The sequence below is a fragment of the Lytechinus variegatus genome, chromosome 6 (assembly GCF_018143015.1).
Source record: "Lytechinus variegatus isolate NC3 chromosome 6, Lvar_3.0, whole genome shotgun sequence".
Lineage (NCBI taxonomy): Eukaryota > Metazoa > Echinodermata > Echinoidea > Temnopleuroida > Toxopneustidae > Lytechinus > Lytechinus variegatus.
The window spans coordinates 36,058,911-36,078,289 of NC_054745.1; the positions used below are offsets into that span (position 1 = coordinate 36,058,911).

The 19,379-nt window shown below is 35.5% G+C and overlaps 1 protein-coding gene across 1 annotated transcript; it reads left to right on the forward strand.

Moving 5' to 3' along the window:
* Positions 1-1,089: 1,089 nt before the first annotated feature.
* Positions 1,090-16,755, forward strand: LOC121417770. The gene is made up of 11 exons (XM_041611505.1): positions 1,090-1,194; positions 1,616-1,875; positions 4,201-4,344; positions 4,629-4,922; positions 5,110-5,358; positions 6,495-6,839; positions 7,727-7,947; positions 10,180-10,317; positions 10,893-11,037; positions 15,743-15,770; positions 16,458-16,755. The coding sequence occupies exons 2-11, from the start codon at positions 1,632-1,634 to the stop codon at positions 16,753-16,755; spliced, it is 2,106 nt and encodes a 701-aa protein (XP_041467439.1). The 5' UTR covers positions 1,090-1,194; positions 1,616-1,631.
* The last annotated feature ends 2,624 nt before the right edge of the window (positions 16,756-19,379 follow it).

The window sequence follows — 19,379 nt, forward strand, 5'->3', positions numbered from 1 at the left end:
GATTTGGTGATATCACTAAATCGAATTAGTGATATCACTAAATCGAATTAGTGATATCAGTAATTCGAATTCGTGATATCAGTAATTCGAATTCGTGATATCACAAAATCACAATATATATCAATACGGCTTGCCATACGCGCGATGTGTGGTGCGTATCTTACCCCCTACCATACAAACGTCGGGGATTCCCCTTCTAGTCGTCCAATATTTTCAATATTGTGTCACCTCGGAAAAATATATTAGGCGAGTTCAACAAACTTTTTAAGTGGGTCGAGTGCATCAACAAAATAACACTTGTATTTGGGCTCTAAAATTGTCTGTATGGATAATAATTCAGTATATTGGCGTTCCCCATTTGTTGTTTTTAAAAAATATATAGGAACAAATATGAAAAGACATGCTCATGGCATTGGCAGCGAAACCAGTAAATTACAATCATAATGGTATTAAATAATATAATATGTTAATTATTGTCGCTCATATCGTAACATCCAGGACGTTAGAAGAAGTCGAGAAAAGTGACTTGCAATCGGACATTGATGTCCTCACAATAGCCCAATCAATGGACGTAAATCAGTTCTATGACATGGGAGTAGCTCTTGGTTTCACCATTGCTGAACTCAATCGCATAGAGTACAGGAGATTCAGAGATAGACAACAAGCCACATATGACATGCTGGTGGCATGGAGAGGAAGACAAGAATCTATCCTAGCAGCGAAGAATATCCTAATTGCACTCATGGAATCTCTCCAGTCATCAGCAACTGAAATAACCATCTCAGGTTTGAGTATCGCTCTATTCTGTTTTATCATATTTGACTATCACCAGGTCTCGAATATGGTTCTTTAGTTGCTCTTAAAGTGACAAAAAAGATCTTAAAGTATACTTATTTGAGAAAATAAATTGTCAGATTTATGGTATAATTCCACCCTCGAATAATTTTGAATTCTAAATCAGAAAAGAAATTAGAGAAATTGACACATTTATCTTTCTAATTTCTAGTCGTCCAAGACTTCTAAATTTGCAATGTATATATCATCACGTAGTTCTTTTTTAGCTTAAAGAAGAAAAGAAAATGCTTAGTATTGGCTTTATACTATACATGTGTAAATAAATGGGTTTTGTCTTCTCTTTATCGTTTTCTTTAATCTCGGACTTGACTGCGGTCATCAAGACATTGGACCAAATGAGTAAGTTTAATGTATTTTATGTTAAATAGATGTTTAATATATGAAAAAAAGCAGCCGACACTTTATAGTTATCATGCTCTTTACGATGTTTCGACCAGTAGTATGTATATAAATAATAAAACACATTTTCCGTCAATATGTCTTCTTCCGTCAAATTAAATGCATTTTGTTAATATTATTCCCTCTCTGTTCGTATCATACCCTTTCAGAAATGCTCTCAAACAACTTGTGGACTAGCTTTACATTCAAGTTTCTTTTAGCCAACATTTCGATAGGTTCATGTCCACCAACCTACTTTTTGTTTTTTTTATTGGGACTGTTATGAAACTGAAATAAAGTAATAAAAATTGAATAAACATTTAAATTGGGTTGGGTTCATTATTTTTCATTTACCTACATTGATCTTAATTCAACGTCACAGAGAGATTCCTGATAGCATGTTGTTACAAGTTGCCCGTCGCATCAGCAAAGAAAGGTTTTATGAGATCGGCAATCAACTGGGATTTGACAGGACAGAATTACAGCACATCGAGCATCGATCGTTGTACAATAGAAAGGATGCTAACATTCAAATGCTCTCGAGTTGGAAGGCATCCCAAACATCAATGGATAAAGGAGAGGAGAAACTGCAGATTGTATGGAAATCTGTTACCGAATCGTCCAAAGCAACTTGCACGAATGGTATCCACTACTTTTTTGTTTTTTCCTTAGAAAATGCACTTATTGTCAGTTTCATTTCCTTTGTGTTATTTAGGACCTAATTATTCGAATATCGTCAATTTTTTTACTCGAATGATGCAACTGAAAAGGCTATTTTTTAAGGTATAAATGGTGCCCAGTACTTAGAAATCCTTTTGAATACTTATCCAGATAAAACAAAGACCCGAAACTCCAAATTACGTGCTATATATTTTTTTTTTACAAAATTTGTAAATTTCCAATAGATACACTTTGTATATGGAGTCAACGAGATTATAGGGTCAATGGAGGATGGAAACGCTAAAGACGGCAATATGAATCAATAGAACAAAAATATTTTTCTCATCTTTTCCTATTCTACTCATGCGACAATGATAGTTCATTTCGTCCTCTGCTTGCTCTTAGCGTAATAAAAATGCATGTAGTATGGTTTTGTGAACAGAAGAAAGCAAGATAATTCCACTTCGACCTTGCGTTTTGGAAATTTGTATTTTTATACATTACCTGTATGTGCATGTACAGTTGTCCTCAAAATTATTCATACCCCTTGTCGAAAAACATTCTTTGGTAGATTCTTTACTTGTAAAAGCTATTATGATGTAACTTTCTTTGTATCTTTTGTCTGCTTGTTGCTATGCATGATTTGACATATGAGCTGGCAAGTCTTCATTAGCATAATAATAAATAGGGTCAAAAGTTATTTTTTGCACTTGTTCAGAATTATTCATACCCTTGCCAATACCTAAACAAAAATGTCCTTTTATGACAATGCGCATTATTTTCACTGTCTGGGAATGTGCTATTCTTTGTTCTATAGTTATTTCAAGATGTTCCAATGAATTAAATATCCTCTTTGTTAAACAAGCCATTAAACAATGATGGAAAATAGCATCTTTCTAAAAGGGTATAAATAGAGGAAAGCATTCTGGATACTTGCAGTCTCTGATAATCATGGCCAAGAAGAAGGAGCTCAGTGAGGACCGGCAACATCTTGTGAATGCCCACATTGAGGGAAAAGGTTACAAGGCCATTTCAAAGCAGTATGACGTCCCTGTGGCAACAGTCCAGAGCGTAATCCAGAAGCACAAGAGGTACAACACTGTGAAGAACCTTAGTGGGCGTGGCAGGAAGTGCAAGGTGTCCCCTAAACTTGCCAGGAAAATCTGCAGAGAGGTCAACAACAACCCCCGGACCACAACCAAGGCCCTACTTGAAACGCTTGACCGGGCAGGGACGAAGGTGTCCCGGTCCACCATCGAGCGAGTCTTGCACAAAGGAGGTCTCCATGTACGCAGGCCTCAGAAGACACCGTTGCTCAGGAAGAAACACCGGAAGGCTCGACTGGCCTTTGCTAGAGGTCATCTGAAGCAAAATCCAAGCTTTTGGTCAACCATCCTGTGGTCTGATGAGACGAAGTTGGAGTTATTTGGCCATATGGATGTTGAATACGTCTGGAGGAAGAAAGGGGAAGCATACAATCCAAGAGAACACTGTGCCAACTGTCAAGCATGGTGGTGGGCACATAATGGTATGGGGATGTTATTGTTCCAGTGGCACAGGGAACCTCACTAGAGTCAAAGGAATCATGAAAAAGGATTACTTCCAGATCCTTGATGAGAACTTGAAGGAATCTGCCGAAAAACTCCAGCTTGGCCCCAATTGGAAGTTCCAATAAGACAATGACCCAAAGCATACCGCCAAGCTGGTGAGGAAATGGTTCAAGGACCATGATGTCAACGTCCTAGAATGGCCAAGTCAGAGTCCTGACCTGAATCCGATCGAGAACTTGTGGCGAGACCTGAAAGTCAGAGTGATGGCTAGGAACCCGACCAACCTGACCCAGCTTGAGGCCTACGCCAAGGAAGAATGGGCCAACATCCCGCAGGAGACGTTTAGGAAGCTTGTGGACACTTACAGGAATCGTCTAGAAGCAGTCGTAAAGAACAAAGGCTATGCTATTGACTATTAATGAAAGACATTGGACTCAGAAAACCTAGGGTATGAATAATTTTGAACATGACATTGTTTGAATATCTATGAATAAAATACCCCTGAAAAGAGAAATTTCTTGAATTGTGCATTGTTGTTATTCTTTCACTAGTAGGTCACACATAAATCTTAGAGAAACTTGATAAAATGCATTCATTTCATCACAAACATGAAAAATCACAAATATCAACAAGGGTATGAATAATTTTGAGGACGACTGTAGATGATCAACGGCATTCTATTGAAGTGTTTAACTTTTTTGAAACGTCCTGTCTCCAAAATGGTCTGTTATTACTCTATGACAATAATACATTGCAGATGCCGGGGATGAAAAAGACGAAACTGAATGTGAGACCCCTCTTGTCCCGGAGGTGAATTCCAACCCATCTCCTCAAGAAGGATCAGAAGAAGATGAAGACAAAGACAATGAACAATGGAAGATCATTGAATACACAGAGTCAGGTATGAGATAAGATTAAGAAACGGAGAAGGCGTGGATAGACGACAGATATCGAAGGGTGGGAGAGTATTAATGACACTGCAACAATAGGAAAGAGTCAAGTCACAAATCGACATGTTTCAAAATACCGATTAGCCCTTTTCTATGATAGAAAGTAATCAGAAATATAATTACGATGGTGATTATAGAATTCAGCTTTATAAATATAGTACAAGTGGGCCAGGTAACTGTTATTCTTGTCACAACTTCGAATAACATTCTATCAAAATGTAATTCTAAATCATAGACCGAGATGAGACTGCTGAAGACATCGACGTGCTTGGAGGTTCACCGAGTAATGGCGAACTATGTGGAGTCGTTCGTGTGGTTGGGAATATCACTACGGCTTTGGACCTTAGTAGAGCTCTCCGTGTGGACGATAACGACATTATAGGTCTTATAGCTCCTTCCAACCCTGCACTAATGGAAAGACTAGCATGGCAATTCATCAACCAATGGTATAGACGTTTAGGAAAACAGGAGAAGGAAGAAAAGTTGGCTAGGCTTCTTCAAGGATATAACATCGAAGACACTCAAACAGGTTTGATACCAACTATGTTTTTAGCATGCCTTGACACGTAAAGGAATTTTCTTTTTATTATGTAATGTTGTATAAATTATGTTTGTAAGCGTAAAAATATCTACATTAACCCCGAATTTGGGCATAATTGTAGACATATCGTTATTTATCATGGACTGACACCACAACTATTTCCTTCTTTTTAAAGATATTTCTGAAATCTCCAAAAAGATCCACACGAATCCAGACCTCTTACACCTCTCTCATTGGCTGGATCTATCAGCTTCCGAAATTCTGCAAGTGATGGCTTCATCTCTGACCTTGGATCCTGCCATGATACGCCAGGTTGTTCTACAGATTCTTCAGAAATGGGCCAGACAAGGAGGAACAAGACTGAGGTTGCTTGAAATTGCTAAAGCTTTTCATTTAAATGATGCGGCAGAGCAGATAGCCACTGGTATTAAAGTATAATTGTGTTATAATACTCATTGTCATTATTATTCCAGGTGACAGTCACAGTGGCAGATCCAGGGGGGGGGTCATATTCATTATTTTTTTGTCGTTCATACCCAAGTGTGCCCTCTTGCACATATTTTTAAAGGGAATTTGTCGTTCATGCTCAAATGGCTGCCTTTTCTTTCTGTTTTCTCAAATTCTTAGACAAAAATACCCTCATTTTTAGTGACATTTTTTGCTTCTTAGAATTTTCTTTGAGAAATTTGCCCCGCACCCTGGAAAAGCCTGGGTCCACCCCATGATTTTTAGTCATTAATTGGTCCCGTCTTACAAAAAATTGTGCTTAGTTTAATCAATTAGCATCAAATATAAGGAAATTCATCGTCCTCGTATATTCGTTGCCAGAAAATTAAACAATGCCCTGTATAAAGAAATAGGAAGAACACTCACTTGTCAAGACAAAGATGAAATATGACTGTCTACACTTCATGTCAAAAAATATTTTGAAATGTTATTTCAGAAGTTGGCATTGCTGACCTTTGAAGCAAATCAATAGCAATTCCTGTCAACTCAGGGTCCAATACTTTCACAATTTTTCTCAGAATTTAATAGTAATATGCAGTCGCATAACAACGTCGAAGTGTTTATGTTTCATTATTCCATCAATTAGGGAAATAACAGGTACTACTTCCATTCAATAAAGGTAGCAGCCTATTTATTAATAATGATAATGATAATAATGATAATATTAATAATACTTCTCTTATATAGCGCATAACAAACTGAAAGTTTGTCTACGCGTTTTACAATAAAGGAAGAAATAAAATATAATACAAACAAAGAAAAATAGACCTGTGATATACAGAATTACTTAATATCTAAGCTTATAAATTGTTATTAATAAAATAATTACCAATACTCTACCTAGTTATGAGTTTCGGAAATGATGGATTTTGAATAAGGATTTGAAAGTTGAATAAGTTGATGCCTGACTGATATGAAGGGGTAAATTAAGAACCTGTTTCTTAATCAATCATAACAAAAATAACAGCCCAAAAGGCAGGCATACTATTGGAAGAACATGAAGTCGATAACATCGTTTTCCTGAACGTATTTTCTTGTTCCTTCCTTTTCCAGCAATTTCACAACATCCAGGATTCCCGGATCCCTTTACACATGCCACCATTGATCACAATGGTGGAGAGTTGAAGCTTGATTGCCTTGGAATCAGAGTATCCATTCCTTCGGGTGCGATCTCAAAAGGAATGAGATCAATTGCTACTTTATGTGTCCCTAGGAGTAATTCATTTAACATTCCCCTGGATAATGGAGAGGTTCTCGTGACACACATCATCAGATGTTCCTTCTCGCAAGAGCTTCGTAAACCCGCGGCTGTGACGCTTCCACACTGCATCCTCTCAGATCGATATCAACAGAAGAAGGAAGACTTGTGTTTGAAGTTATATACCAAACTAGGACAAGGTATTGTTGAATAAATGACATTCCTGTAAGTTTGAGAATAAGGCATAATGTGGACTTTTTTATTGGTTTTGCCACTGCGTGTTTGTATAATGTCAGTTTCAAAATATCTTTGTAGTAGGTGATTTCTTTAAACCAAATTCAAAACAAAACGGCGAGTAACACTGCAAAATGTTAAGTTTAGTATTATGATGGGATATTCATTTCGTCTATGAAATTAATTTTGGGCCTATTTAAAGCCTAACGCTATGTTTTAACGACTGGATAATCTGTGATTTACCAAGAGAAGAAAGGTATAGGTATAAATGTTTAACGTAACTCTATGTGGTGTGAGAGTGTAAGTTTGGTGTGTAAAAGTGTATGTGGGGGGGGGGGGGGTCTGAGAGTGGGTATGTCTGATGTTGTTTCGCGAGCTTGATTGCGAGTTTATGTCGCGATTTCCTTTTTTGCTTAATGTATGTATGAATGGTTTTGCTTGTTTTGAATGCGGGGATTCTGTGTATAGTTGTCTTCGGTAGTAATGCATTTGTGTGTGTGGGTCAGTGGTGTATTAAATGTGGTACGTTATGTGTATGTGTGCGTATGTGTGTGTTCATATGTGTGCACCTGCGTATATTGAAAAAAAATATATATTAAATGAGGGTGTCGCTTCTATTCGGTTAGTGAGGTGAGATCTTTCAGCAAACAGTTTCGCAGGTTCCTTGCAGAAATTACACGTATTTCTTACAGAAAATAATTATTTGATATTATTCACATTTACACCTTTACAAAAGTAATGATTTTTCAGTTGTCTAGTATAAATTTTAATCAATCATTTAATTTTAGAATCGAAATCCTTGTGACACCTGTGACACCATGTTATCTTCCTGATGTCTTTGCCATTCAATTAGGACAATTTGGTTGCAGGACTATTGAATCATCGAAAGGTTTTGAGATCTCAGAAGACAGGATTACGTTCTCGACACGTCATCTTCAGTACTTCGCTTTGTCTTCGAATGATGTCCGAGGAATTCAGTTCATCTGTGAGGTATCACAACCTCTCTTCAAGTGCAACACTCCACAGCCCACTCTACGAATCCGCATAGCACATCCTTACAACAAAGACTCTGTAGTAAGTCAGAACCGTGTTTACTTCTGATAGTGATTTTAGACACCAATGCCTGATAAAACTACACTTTATAACTAATTTAGCTCTTAAAGAGCGTGTATAGTGACTGCACTTCGGAGTGCTGATTTGTCTAGTTCAAATTTGAACGAGAAAATTCCGCACTCCGAAGGAATGCTAAATTTGCCTATAAATAGTCAATTTTATATAATTATAAGTAATTCATTTTCCAGTATCACAATGGTTATTAGCTGTAATAAAAAGGAGAATTAGAGCCTGTTGAAAGCAGGTTAGTTTGTATGAAATATAAAAACCCACGAATCAAAGACTAATTAAATTTTGACAAATATTATGCAAGTACCAGGACAGTTTAGAGCATGTCAAAATTCGAATATGGAATATTCGAATGTGGAGAACACAAAGGCTATATACAGTGCGTATCAAAAAAAGTTTACACTCCTGTAAAATTATATATTTGTAATATCCTGACAATTTTTCCACATTTAAGCATTACGGATCCATTTAAACAACTTACGATATAACTGTCAAAAAATATTTCCGCTTGAGTGAGCACCACTTACTTTTAAAAAGTTGGTGAAAATGATTAGCGCAGAAGTTTGAAATAGTTATGCGAAAAAAGTAGACCTTTAACATTAGTTAGTAAAAGTGATTTGAAGATATCTTTTACGTTTTTAACTTGTTTCCTTGCCCAAACACTTCGAAGAGTGCATTGCGCCCCACCCCACTTCCCCACACACTGAGTCCATCGTGACGATATTTGCTTTACACTGAGCTGTGATTTATAAGAAATGGCTAAGGCTTGATTTTCACTTTGTTAATCATTGCCAAGTTTGGGAAAGGTGTGGAGAAACATGTATTAAATGAAAAATGAAATGTAAACCAACTTTAAATGATAAAAACTTAGTGAAAATGCTAAAGATGTCTGATATAAACTTTTGTTCAGATTCAGTTATGTCCTCAGATCCAGCTGGCACAAAAAGGGTAAAGGTTGTGTTGAAATTTCAAATTTGGGCAGCAAAATTGTTACAAAATGCTTGAATGTATCCGTTTTATGTCAATTGGCTAAAAGTGCTAAAGAAATTTATACGAAATGTAAGGGTAAGTTTGATTTTGCCCTTTCCCTTGACACAGCGTGAAAACAAGCATTTCTGCGCAAACAGATTTCTGCGAGCTTTACAAAAATAAACAGTGCTCACTAAAGTGTAACATTCTTTCAATTTTTTTTCTTTCATTGTATAGATGAGACCCAAACCTATAATTATAAGTGAAAAAAATACCCACATGTTGTATATTTGTTAATTCCCATGGCTTTTTCAAAGTGTAAACTTGTTTTGACACGCACTGTATACACACCCATTGGCGATGCGACCAGTATTTGCAATTCTAGCAAAGTCTACACCTGAAAATGGTAATGAAAATACATTCTCTGTCTTTGATTGTATTTTTTGGTGAATCCTCTCCATGTCATCCTCTGAAGAATTATTTTGGGCCCATTATACAAAAAGACGCGATTGATCCGATAAATATCAATTGTATGGAAATCCATAAAAAGTCATTTGTTCTTTCTTGGAAATGTGCACATTGTCCATTATAAATAAAGAGAACCATACTGAACCGGTGAAGACAACAATGAACATATGGATATACATCACATATCTAGAAAACATTGTGAATAAATATTCATTTTATATGTTGTTGTTGGTTTTCCATAGTTGTGGTTGATTGGATCAATTGTTACGCTTTGTAAGATACAAAGGTGTTAAGTTTAAAAGGTGAAAGTTTAAGCAAAGTATATGCAGACTTAATCGGAGGCTGTACAATATTGTGTGACATTAGTCGCACATCTCATTCGCCTTGCCAATGAGAGGATGTACAAAGTAAAAACGCTGTTACCATATGAAACTTACAGTATTTGTTTAACCGTTAAACAATCATGTTTAATTGATCAAAGATTAGATATTGAACATTAGACTTTGTTGCCTAAGATTTAAAAAGTTGTTTAAACTGTTTAAACAAATACTGTAAGGTTTATATAGGAAACAGCTTTGTCTATTTGTTTTACTGTGTGCATATATGATATGTGCTCTCATCATTCAAGTACCCATATTTTTTCTATTCACCTTTTCTAAAATTTTCGTCAACGTTCGTCACCTTTTTTTATATCATATAACTTATTCCATGAGCTTCCTGCTCATTTAACAATTATTTTGCCTTCAGGAGTTTCGGCAAAGAAATGACAGCCGTTCGCTAGAAATCTTCTACCAAGTTACGAATGTTATCAAATTCACTCTAGATTCAGCAGAAGACGATATAATGCTATTGTTTGTTTCTGACTCAAAGAAGACACAGGAAACCGTAAGCATCTTTAAACTTTGTTGATCGTATGTACATGTAATTTTTCTCCTGTAACACCTGCCTCCTTTGATTTCAAGTCACAATTACAGATTTTATTTGAATATAATAGGAAAGACATTAATTTTTAAAAGGGTTATGTTCATGATCAACTAGGACATAGGACACAAATAAATGAAGTGTAAAACATGTTGTCATGAATGATGAGATGAATAATAAATGACAAATGCTAGTTACGATATGTTACGTTTTTGCCAATCTACCAACCTTGTACATATTCATGTTTTATATGATATGAGAGGTGACAATACTAGCCAGCTGCGTCTAAATTATTAGGATGAGCGCAATATCGTAATAACATCACGCTACGCATCCCCTTTTCTCTCTGCTTTTTGTGTTCTGGATTTGTTTTGCTGTATTGTTTATTCATTTGAATCCCTTTTTCTCTCTGCTTTTTGTGTTCTGGATTTCTTTTGGTGTATTGTTTATTCATTTGAATCTCTTTTTTTCGTGTTTCTTTACTTTATTCCACATCTTTTGTTTTTAAATGTCCATTTTTCGTTTTGTTTCTTCTCCAGGTTCATGTTGGTTCCCTACTCTCAGGAGGATGTATTATAGCACACTTCAATCTACCGCCCTCTAGCGGCCATAAAAGTGTCGGTGTCTGCATTGAGCAGGGATCATCCACACTGGCAGAGCAAGAAATACACATTGCTAGTGAAGGTAAACAAAACTCATATGGAGAAAGAATCCTCAAGTTTTTAAAGAGACGGGAGGTTTTGTAGATAATATTGATATCCTTCAAACGTTTTACATTTTTTTCATTTTACAAAGTTCTAGAAAGTTTCATTTCGAGTTAAGATTGCAATTCATGAAAAGTCATGACTCAACCATTTTGCTCCCCACTTACGGATCCACACCCTCACAGTACATACACAATTAAAAGAAAAATCTTATCCACTTGTAGTGACCAGTAACTCCCTACTATTACTGCAGATTTAAACAATATTTTGCAAAGAAAGTAAATGTAATGGCAGCAAACATACTGCGGGGGCGCGCGTTTCCGTTTTACACCCTGGCGAAGGCATTTTCCGGAAAAGTAGCCAAAAAGCGACTAGTGAAGAGTCTACACAGTCACGTCGCTGGTTGCATGCAGCGTGCGACACAGGCGAGTCCACCACCGCATGCAATTTGCACAGTTACTGAGCACAGAGTTCCTCGGCACTTCAGAGCGGCAGTCAGGAGTGAAATCAATATACATCTCTATGAGTGAAATCCGAACATGGGTTTTGCAGTCGCGTTGTTTATGATAGCTTTTTTTTCTAAAAATAAATTAAAATGAATAGAATGACAGACAAAATCAAAATAAACAGATACTTATAATGGAAAGACAAATTGAAGTTTGATGGATTGATACACTTAGAAGCTGCCGAAAGATAGATATAGAAGACTGATGAATAGATAGAGACAAAATAGACAGATAGATAAATAGAAAGAGAGAGAGAGAGAGAGAGAGAGGTGGATAGATAGATAGAAAGAGAGAGAAAGAGGGAGAGATGGAGATAGAGAATTTGAGAGACAGATAGATAGATGTTAGATAGATAGAAAGATAAAGAATGAGAGAGACACTGATAGACAAATTAACAGATAGATAGATAGATAGATAGAGAGAGAGAAATATAGAAAGACAGACAGATGGATAGATAGAGGATTTGAGAGATAGATAGATGTTAGATAGATAAAGAGGGAGAGAGACAAAGAATATTAACAAATTAACAGATAGATAGATAGATACTCTAGTTTAAAAAATAGACAGATAAATAGATAGATAGATAGATAGAGAGAATGAGAGAAAGACAGACAGATGGATAGATAGATAGATAGGGAGAGATAGAGAGAATTTGAGAGATAGATAGATGTTAAATCAGGTTAAATAGATAAAGAATGAGACAGGGAAGATTATCAACAAATTAACAGATAGATACTGTAGTTACATAGGTAGGTAGAGAGAAATAGAGAAAGATAGCCAGCATTATGGATAGATAGAGAGAGAGCTGGAGAATTTGAGAGATATATGGATGTCAGATAGATCAAGAATGAGAGAGAAGAGCGACAAATTAACAGATAGATACTGTAGTTACATAGGTAGGTAGAGAGAGAGAAAGACAGACAGATGGATGGATAGAGAATTTGAGATAGATAGATGTTAGATAAAGAATGAGAGAGACAGAGAAGATTATTAGATAGATAGATAGATAGATAGATACAGATAGAATTTGAGAGATAGATATAGACAGACATCAGCAAATCGGCAAGGCAAATGATCAAGGCATACATTCGTATTAAAGCTCAGCTCATTTGCAAGTACGGTATGTTCTGCGGATAACTTCGGTGCGGACTTTGGATCGCGCGCCCAGCTGATGTTGTAAACAAACGTAGACGTAGACTCATCACTAGTCGCTTTTTGGCTACTTTTCCGGAAAATGCCTTCGCCAGGGTGTAAAACGGAAACGCGCATCCGGGACGCGCGTTTCCGTTTTACACCCTGGCGAAGGCATTTTCCGGAAAAGTAGCTAAAAAGCGACTAGTGAAGAGTCTACGTCTACGTTTGTTTACATTATCAGCTGGGCGCGCGATCCAAAGTCCGCACCGAAGTTATCCGCAGAACATACCGTACCGGTACTGTCTTGCAAATGCAGCTGCATGAGCTTATACTTTCCAGGTTTGATCATTTGCCTTGCCGACTTGCTGATGTCTGTCTTTCTCTCTATCTGTCTATATATCTATCTCTCAAATTCTATCTCTATCTATCTATGTAACTGCAGTATCTATCTATCTAATAATCTTCTCTGTCTCTCTCATTCTTTATCTAACATCTATCTATCTCAAATCTCTCTATCCATCCATCTGTCTGAACTACAGTATGTATCTGTTAATTTGTCACCCTTCTCTCTCATTCTTGATCTATCTGACATCTATCTATCTCTCAAATTCTCTATCTATCTCTCTATCCATCTGTCTGTCTTTCTCTATTTCTCTATCTATTTATCTATTTTTAACTAGAGTATCTATCTATCTGTTAATTTGTTAATAATCTTCTCTGTCTCTCTCATTCTTTAATTATCTATTTAATATCTCTCTCTATCTATCTATCCATCTGTCTGTCTTTCTCTTATTCTTTCTATCTATTTATCTATCTATTTTTTTTAACTTATCTATCTGTTAATTTGTTAATATTCTTTGTCTCTCTCCCTCTTTATCTATCTAACATCTATCTATCTCTATCTATCTATCCATCTGTCTTTCTCTACTTCTCTCTATCTATATATCTATGTATCTATCTATCTGTTAATTTGTCTATCTTCTCTGTCTCTCTCATTCTTTATCCCCGGGTCTTTATCTTTCTATCTAACATCTATCTATCTGTCTCTCAAATTCTCTATCTCTCTCCCTCTCTAGCATTTTCTCTCTCTCTCTTTGTCCGTCCATATTTCTATCTACAACATCTCTCTCTCTCTCTTTCTATCTATCTATCCACCTCTCTCTCTCTCTCTCTCCCTCTCTATTTCCATCTATCTATCTGTCTATCTTGTCTCTATTTATTTATCAGTCTTCTATATCTATCTTTCGGCAGCTTCTAAGTGTATCAATCCATAAAATTTCAATTTGTCTTTCCATTATAAGTATCTGTTTATTTTGATTTTGTCTGTCATTCTATTCATTTAGTTAATAATTTATTTTTATAAAAAAAAACTATCATAAACAACGCGACTGCAAAAGCATGTTCGGATTTCACTCCTGACTGCCGCTCTCTCTGTACATGAAGTGTGGAGGAACTCTGTGCTCAGTAACTGTGCAGATTGCATGCGGTGGTGGACTCGCCTGTGTCGCACGCTGCATGCAACCAGCGACGTGTGTAGACTCTTCACTAGTCGCTTTTTGGCTACTTTTCCGGAAAATGCCTTCGCCAGGGTGTAAAACGGAAACGCGCTACGGGGACTAACTGATCTTCCAGAAAGCACGGGCCAACTCGATTTCTTAGGTGCATGGCATCTAGTTAAAAAGGGAGTGCATCCATAATAATAAATTGATCATTGCAAACATGTCATCCTTGCAGTGTTAAGAGCAGTATACTCACTGTAAGATGTCTTTACCCTAAAAAGACTGGGCTATTTTGGAGGCTAGAAAAACTGGGGTCGGGGGGCCTTTTGGCCCCCCCTAAGATCTGGGCTGTTGGTCGTCCGATCGCAACCACATTTGGCACACACATCCTTTGTCATGTCCTCTAAAAGAAAACATAGTCAAAATATAGATATTTATTGTATTTTTTAATATATGCATAATTATGCGAATATACAATTTTTTATCAAAAAAATGAATTTTTCATACTTTGGTACCTATTGCGGTCCATAAATTCCCGTTTCAAGGTTTTCACCTGTAAGGAGAGGTTTTTTTATCATAGAATTGTGTTATTTCGTGCTTGAATTATTAGATATGCTTATGCAAATTAGTAATGACTAAATATGCAAATAAGTACTCTGCACGCGTTATGTAGAGAAATACAACATTTGGCATGTTTTATTGCATTACACTCTCTTGCAATGAGCCAAAGCAATCTTGGAAGATAAACAAGTGATGTGTTACATGTACACTAGCTGGTGAAAACAAAGCATAAGAGATATCACATAATTTATGCAAATTATATTCATAATTAATTATGTGAATATGCAAATTTTTATCAAAAAAACTTTAGGACATTAGATATTGCATACTGCAAATTCTTGAGTATTCTAGATATATTTTGGGTTTGTATAATATATAACTTATTCAATATCAATTATAGCATAATCAACTAAAGTGTGACATTACTTGTCTATTCAGTGTTTCCTGCACCCAAGAATATAGTTGTGCAAGCGATTCTGGTATTTTGCACTACTTTTCTTATGTTTTTCTTTGATTTTAATTTCTTATGTATTTCTTTATTTTGCATTTCTTATGTATTTCTCTATTTTTATGCAATATTTTTCATAATATTCATATCCTAGAACTGCTACTTGAATTCACAAGTGACATAATATAGAAAGAAACAAATAAAAATGTAGTTAGAAAACAATGTGTGTAACATTCATTCAAATACCATACACTTTACACACAAACGAATACAAATTTCAATTTCTTACGTGACATGTGATACGAAAATGTTACGTAACTCCGCAACCGCGTCATGGGGGTATAGAAGTTTTGTATCAAAAGTTGCGCAGAACTCAAGAGAAAAAAGTCATGAAATGGCGGCGCGAACGCTTCATTTTCCAAAAATTTATTGCGATTTATGTACAGGGGGGGTCTAAAAGCCCCCCCCCCCTAGTCTTTTTAGGGTTAAGGAAAGATCATGGAGTATTACAATATGTTTTTTTATTCTTCTGTACAGTGGAACCTAATTACGAACAGCCTCACAGGTGAGAGCTCAGTAAATCTTTTCAACAATTTGTTAGGTTAAATCACAGAGATAACATTAACGATGATTGAAGAGGGGTGCTCGTTACGAAAAATATATAATGAAACAAAAGTTAGGTGTCTTTGGTATGAGATAGTGGGTGAAGGCTTAAAAATGAAGGTGATTTTATCAAACCTATACATATTAGCGTATCAACTTGATTGTCAGAGGAAACATCACGGGGTGCTTCAGCATCCCCGCTTAATTCCAAAGGCCATATTGAATTTTCATCAAGGTATCGTGGCATATTATTCAATATTAAGTTAAATTAATAGCAAAAACTCGTCAAATAATTTTTGAGGAGTGAATAATGATAATAATAATAATTGGATGTAAAATCATATCGCAATAAGGCATTGAAAATATATTGAGAATTATATCGCGTATAAACAAATGACATGAAATTGGATACCTAATAGTTATTGACGTCTTGTTACCTTTTTTGTCATTTACTTTCAAATTTGAAAATTTGAATGGATGAATAACTCTCAGTAGCCCTACTTTTTGTAAGGTATAGTATGTTTTAACTTTTAACAGTCTTGCCATGAACGTGACATAGCAAACATGACGAATCTCTAAATTTAATATTTTAAAGTCTTTGGAAAGTATGATCTATTGCAATTCATTTTCACTGCTGTTGATTTCGCAGAAGAGGAAGAATTCGGTTCGTTTCAAACCACATGCTACAAATGCTTTCTGGTTTAGTATGTGAAATAAAGGATGCGCGTGAGCTTGGCTACAAACTAGGTTTCTCCAATTCGATGGTCAGCAGGTACCTTTCCAGAGCAGACTCCTCGGCCAGCAGTGTCTCAGGATCAGGTCTTAAAGAGATGCTTCAAGACTGGAGAAGGCGTGTACGACCTAGTGAGCAGGTTAATGAACTTCGCCTTGCTTTAGAGGCCGCGGGATTGAGACGTGAATCGGAAGTTATCTTTCAAGAAAATTGAAATGAAGTCGGTCACCATTTGACAAACTGAGCATCTTACAGCATTTCGTACATTCGGAAATACAGACTTGAAGAATTGTGTACAAGGATTTTTTCTTCTACGACTTCTTTTTTGCACATGAACATATAGCATTGTGTGAAAAGCTTTGCATCATTTCAGTAATTATGGTTGCATCAACATGATTTCTTTTGTTCTCTTTTTCTTTCTTATAATACAGGTATGTACGCATATAATGAATAAGTCAACTATAATTTCTTCATTTCTAAGGGGATCCACACTTTACAAGCTTTGCTTTTTAGTGGATCCCCTTCATTTCCATTTGTGCTCTATACTGTTTCTTTTTCTGTTTTACGAAGTAAGAATGCCCTATAAAATTGTACTTGATTTGTATTGCTTTATATTACTTTGTGTTATGTTTTGGATGAAAATGAAATAAAATAATTGAATTGAATTGAAAAACAACTATTCATCTGGAAATTAAAAAAGAAATGTCACATCTATTCATGTTTTTTAGATGCAGGCGGTCTCAAAGGTTCCAAAAATGTGGTTCAATTAGAGCACCCGACTCTTGTATATTACCTGTATTAATAAAGATATAGGGACTTCTACCTTGTTGTCAGGAACATGGATGGAGTTTTAACTGGAGAAAAAAAGTAATAACTTTTAACATTTACAGAAATGTTGATAAAATACAGTGTCCGCTGGAAGATCAGCTTATTTAAAGTGTTTAAATTGTCGTAGATATATGAGACTTATGAATATTATCATTTTCATTATCATTATCAAAAAGTCTTTTATTAATCATATTCAAATGTCTATATGAAGACGGTGTAATTTAAATCAGTTCAATTCTTTAGAACACAAACTTGTTGATAATGATCCACCGCATTTATATTGCGCCATATTATCTGTTTAAAGCATTCAAACTGTCAAAGGCGCAGGCTCATCCAATACATTAATCTCTACACATCTGCCGAAATAAGTGAGTTTTTAGAGATTAATGTTATAATCTAGTCATTAAAATGATAAAGTTAGAGAGTAATAATAAAAAAAAACTCCCATCGTTTTATGGCAGTGTTGCATTTTGAACATCATGATCATGTACGCTGCAAGATCAGCGTTTGACAGTGTTGCCTTATTTCTTTATTTTATTTTATCATTATCATTATTATTATTTGTTTTTGCTTTCAAGGTCTTGCAAGCCTATAGCAGCACCTTTCATACTGACAACGTGTGTAAAAGACGACAAGAAAATATTTCTCAAACCTTTAAATTTCTATAGCTGCAGTTCATTCAAAACCAATGTAATATTTACTAAATTTCGCAAAGTCGTTTGGAAGGTAAGCGAAAGAGGTGCAGTCATTAAACAAAAAATAGGGTTCATTTGCATGTTTGGAAACTGTCAAGTTTTGAAGGAACAAAAGTGTTATATACACTAGAAACGATTAAGATAATGAAAAATCCATAATGTCATGAATGTTTAATGGAACTTTTGGATCTCCTCCTAATTACATATAGGGCAATTAGCGATTTCTATGTACATTGAATGTTTTATGAATTCCTAAGGTTTTATAAAGTGTCTTCCAAGGTCTTGAAACATTTTACCACGCTGTAAATATCAACTAGGTCGTATGGTTAACCTTACTTTGCCTTATTCTCACAGTAAGCCGTAATTACGTTATGCAATGTTCCATTTAAATATAGCTGAATATTTAACAGTTTCTTCCAAAGTTATGAAATATATACACACACATATGGTTGATAACAAGGATGTCTATTGAGACAGTGGCCGACTTGTCATTGAGTATAATATTTAGCCGTAGACTTTTCCTCACTTTCTCCGTGAGTAAAATTGTATATATATTCGATTGTATATAGGCCTATATATGATTATGATCACAGGTTGTGAAACATTTTGCCTTGTCATGACCATAAACAGTGAGGCTGAGGCACGGGCCAGTTGCTTCTCCCCCAATCATATTTTGAAAACCTACATTTTTATACTGAAAAGTGTGCACGAAGTTATTATATTTTACATTTTGTATGTATACAAAACGCCGCAATGGCAAGCTTGGTCGTTTCGTTGTCTCATTTATTTTGGTTTCTTCGAGAATTTCTACAGCCATGTTTGGTATTGTAAATAGATATAATTTAGTATTTGTAATGGATTACAAGAGTTCACAATCTATTCATTTAAAGTTCGTGTATCAGTTCAATTGGTGCAAATAATTGGTAAAAATAATCATTCATAAAGATTTAATGGTAAAGTTTAAATTTAATCTAAGTATTATAGGAGAGGAACGAGAGGGATGTTGGTAGGTCGGGTTTAGGGCCGATGGTAGGTTATTAGGATATGGAATATTTGAGGGAAAAGGCCCAGGTAATAGGGATTTAAGAATATGATTCGGCTAGGTTTCATTAAATACATTTTTCTGTATTGGAAAATTCCCTTTTTATGTTCTGTTCAGAATATTTGACACTCGGAAAGAGAAGGAATATGTGCAGTTTATAAGTAGTTCTCACTTAATGTTTATACATTATTACCATCAATATAATTCATAAGTATGAATTGTATTGGAAGTTAGTGTGAAATAGAGTTTCAGTGATATACTCAATGATATGAC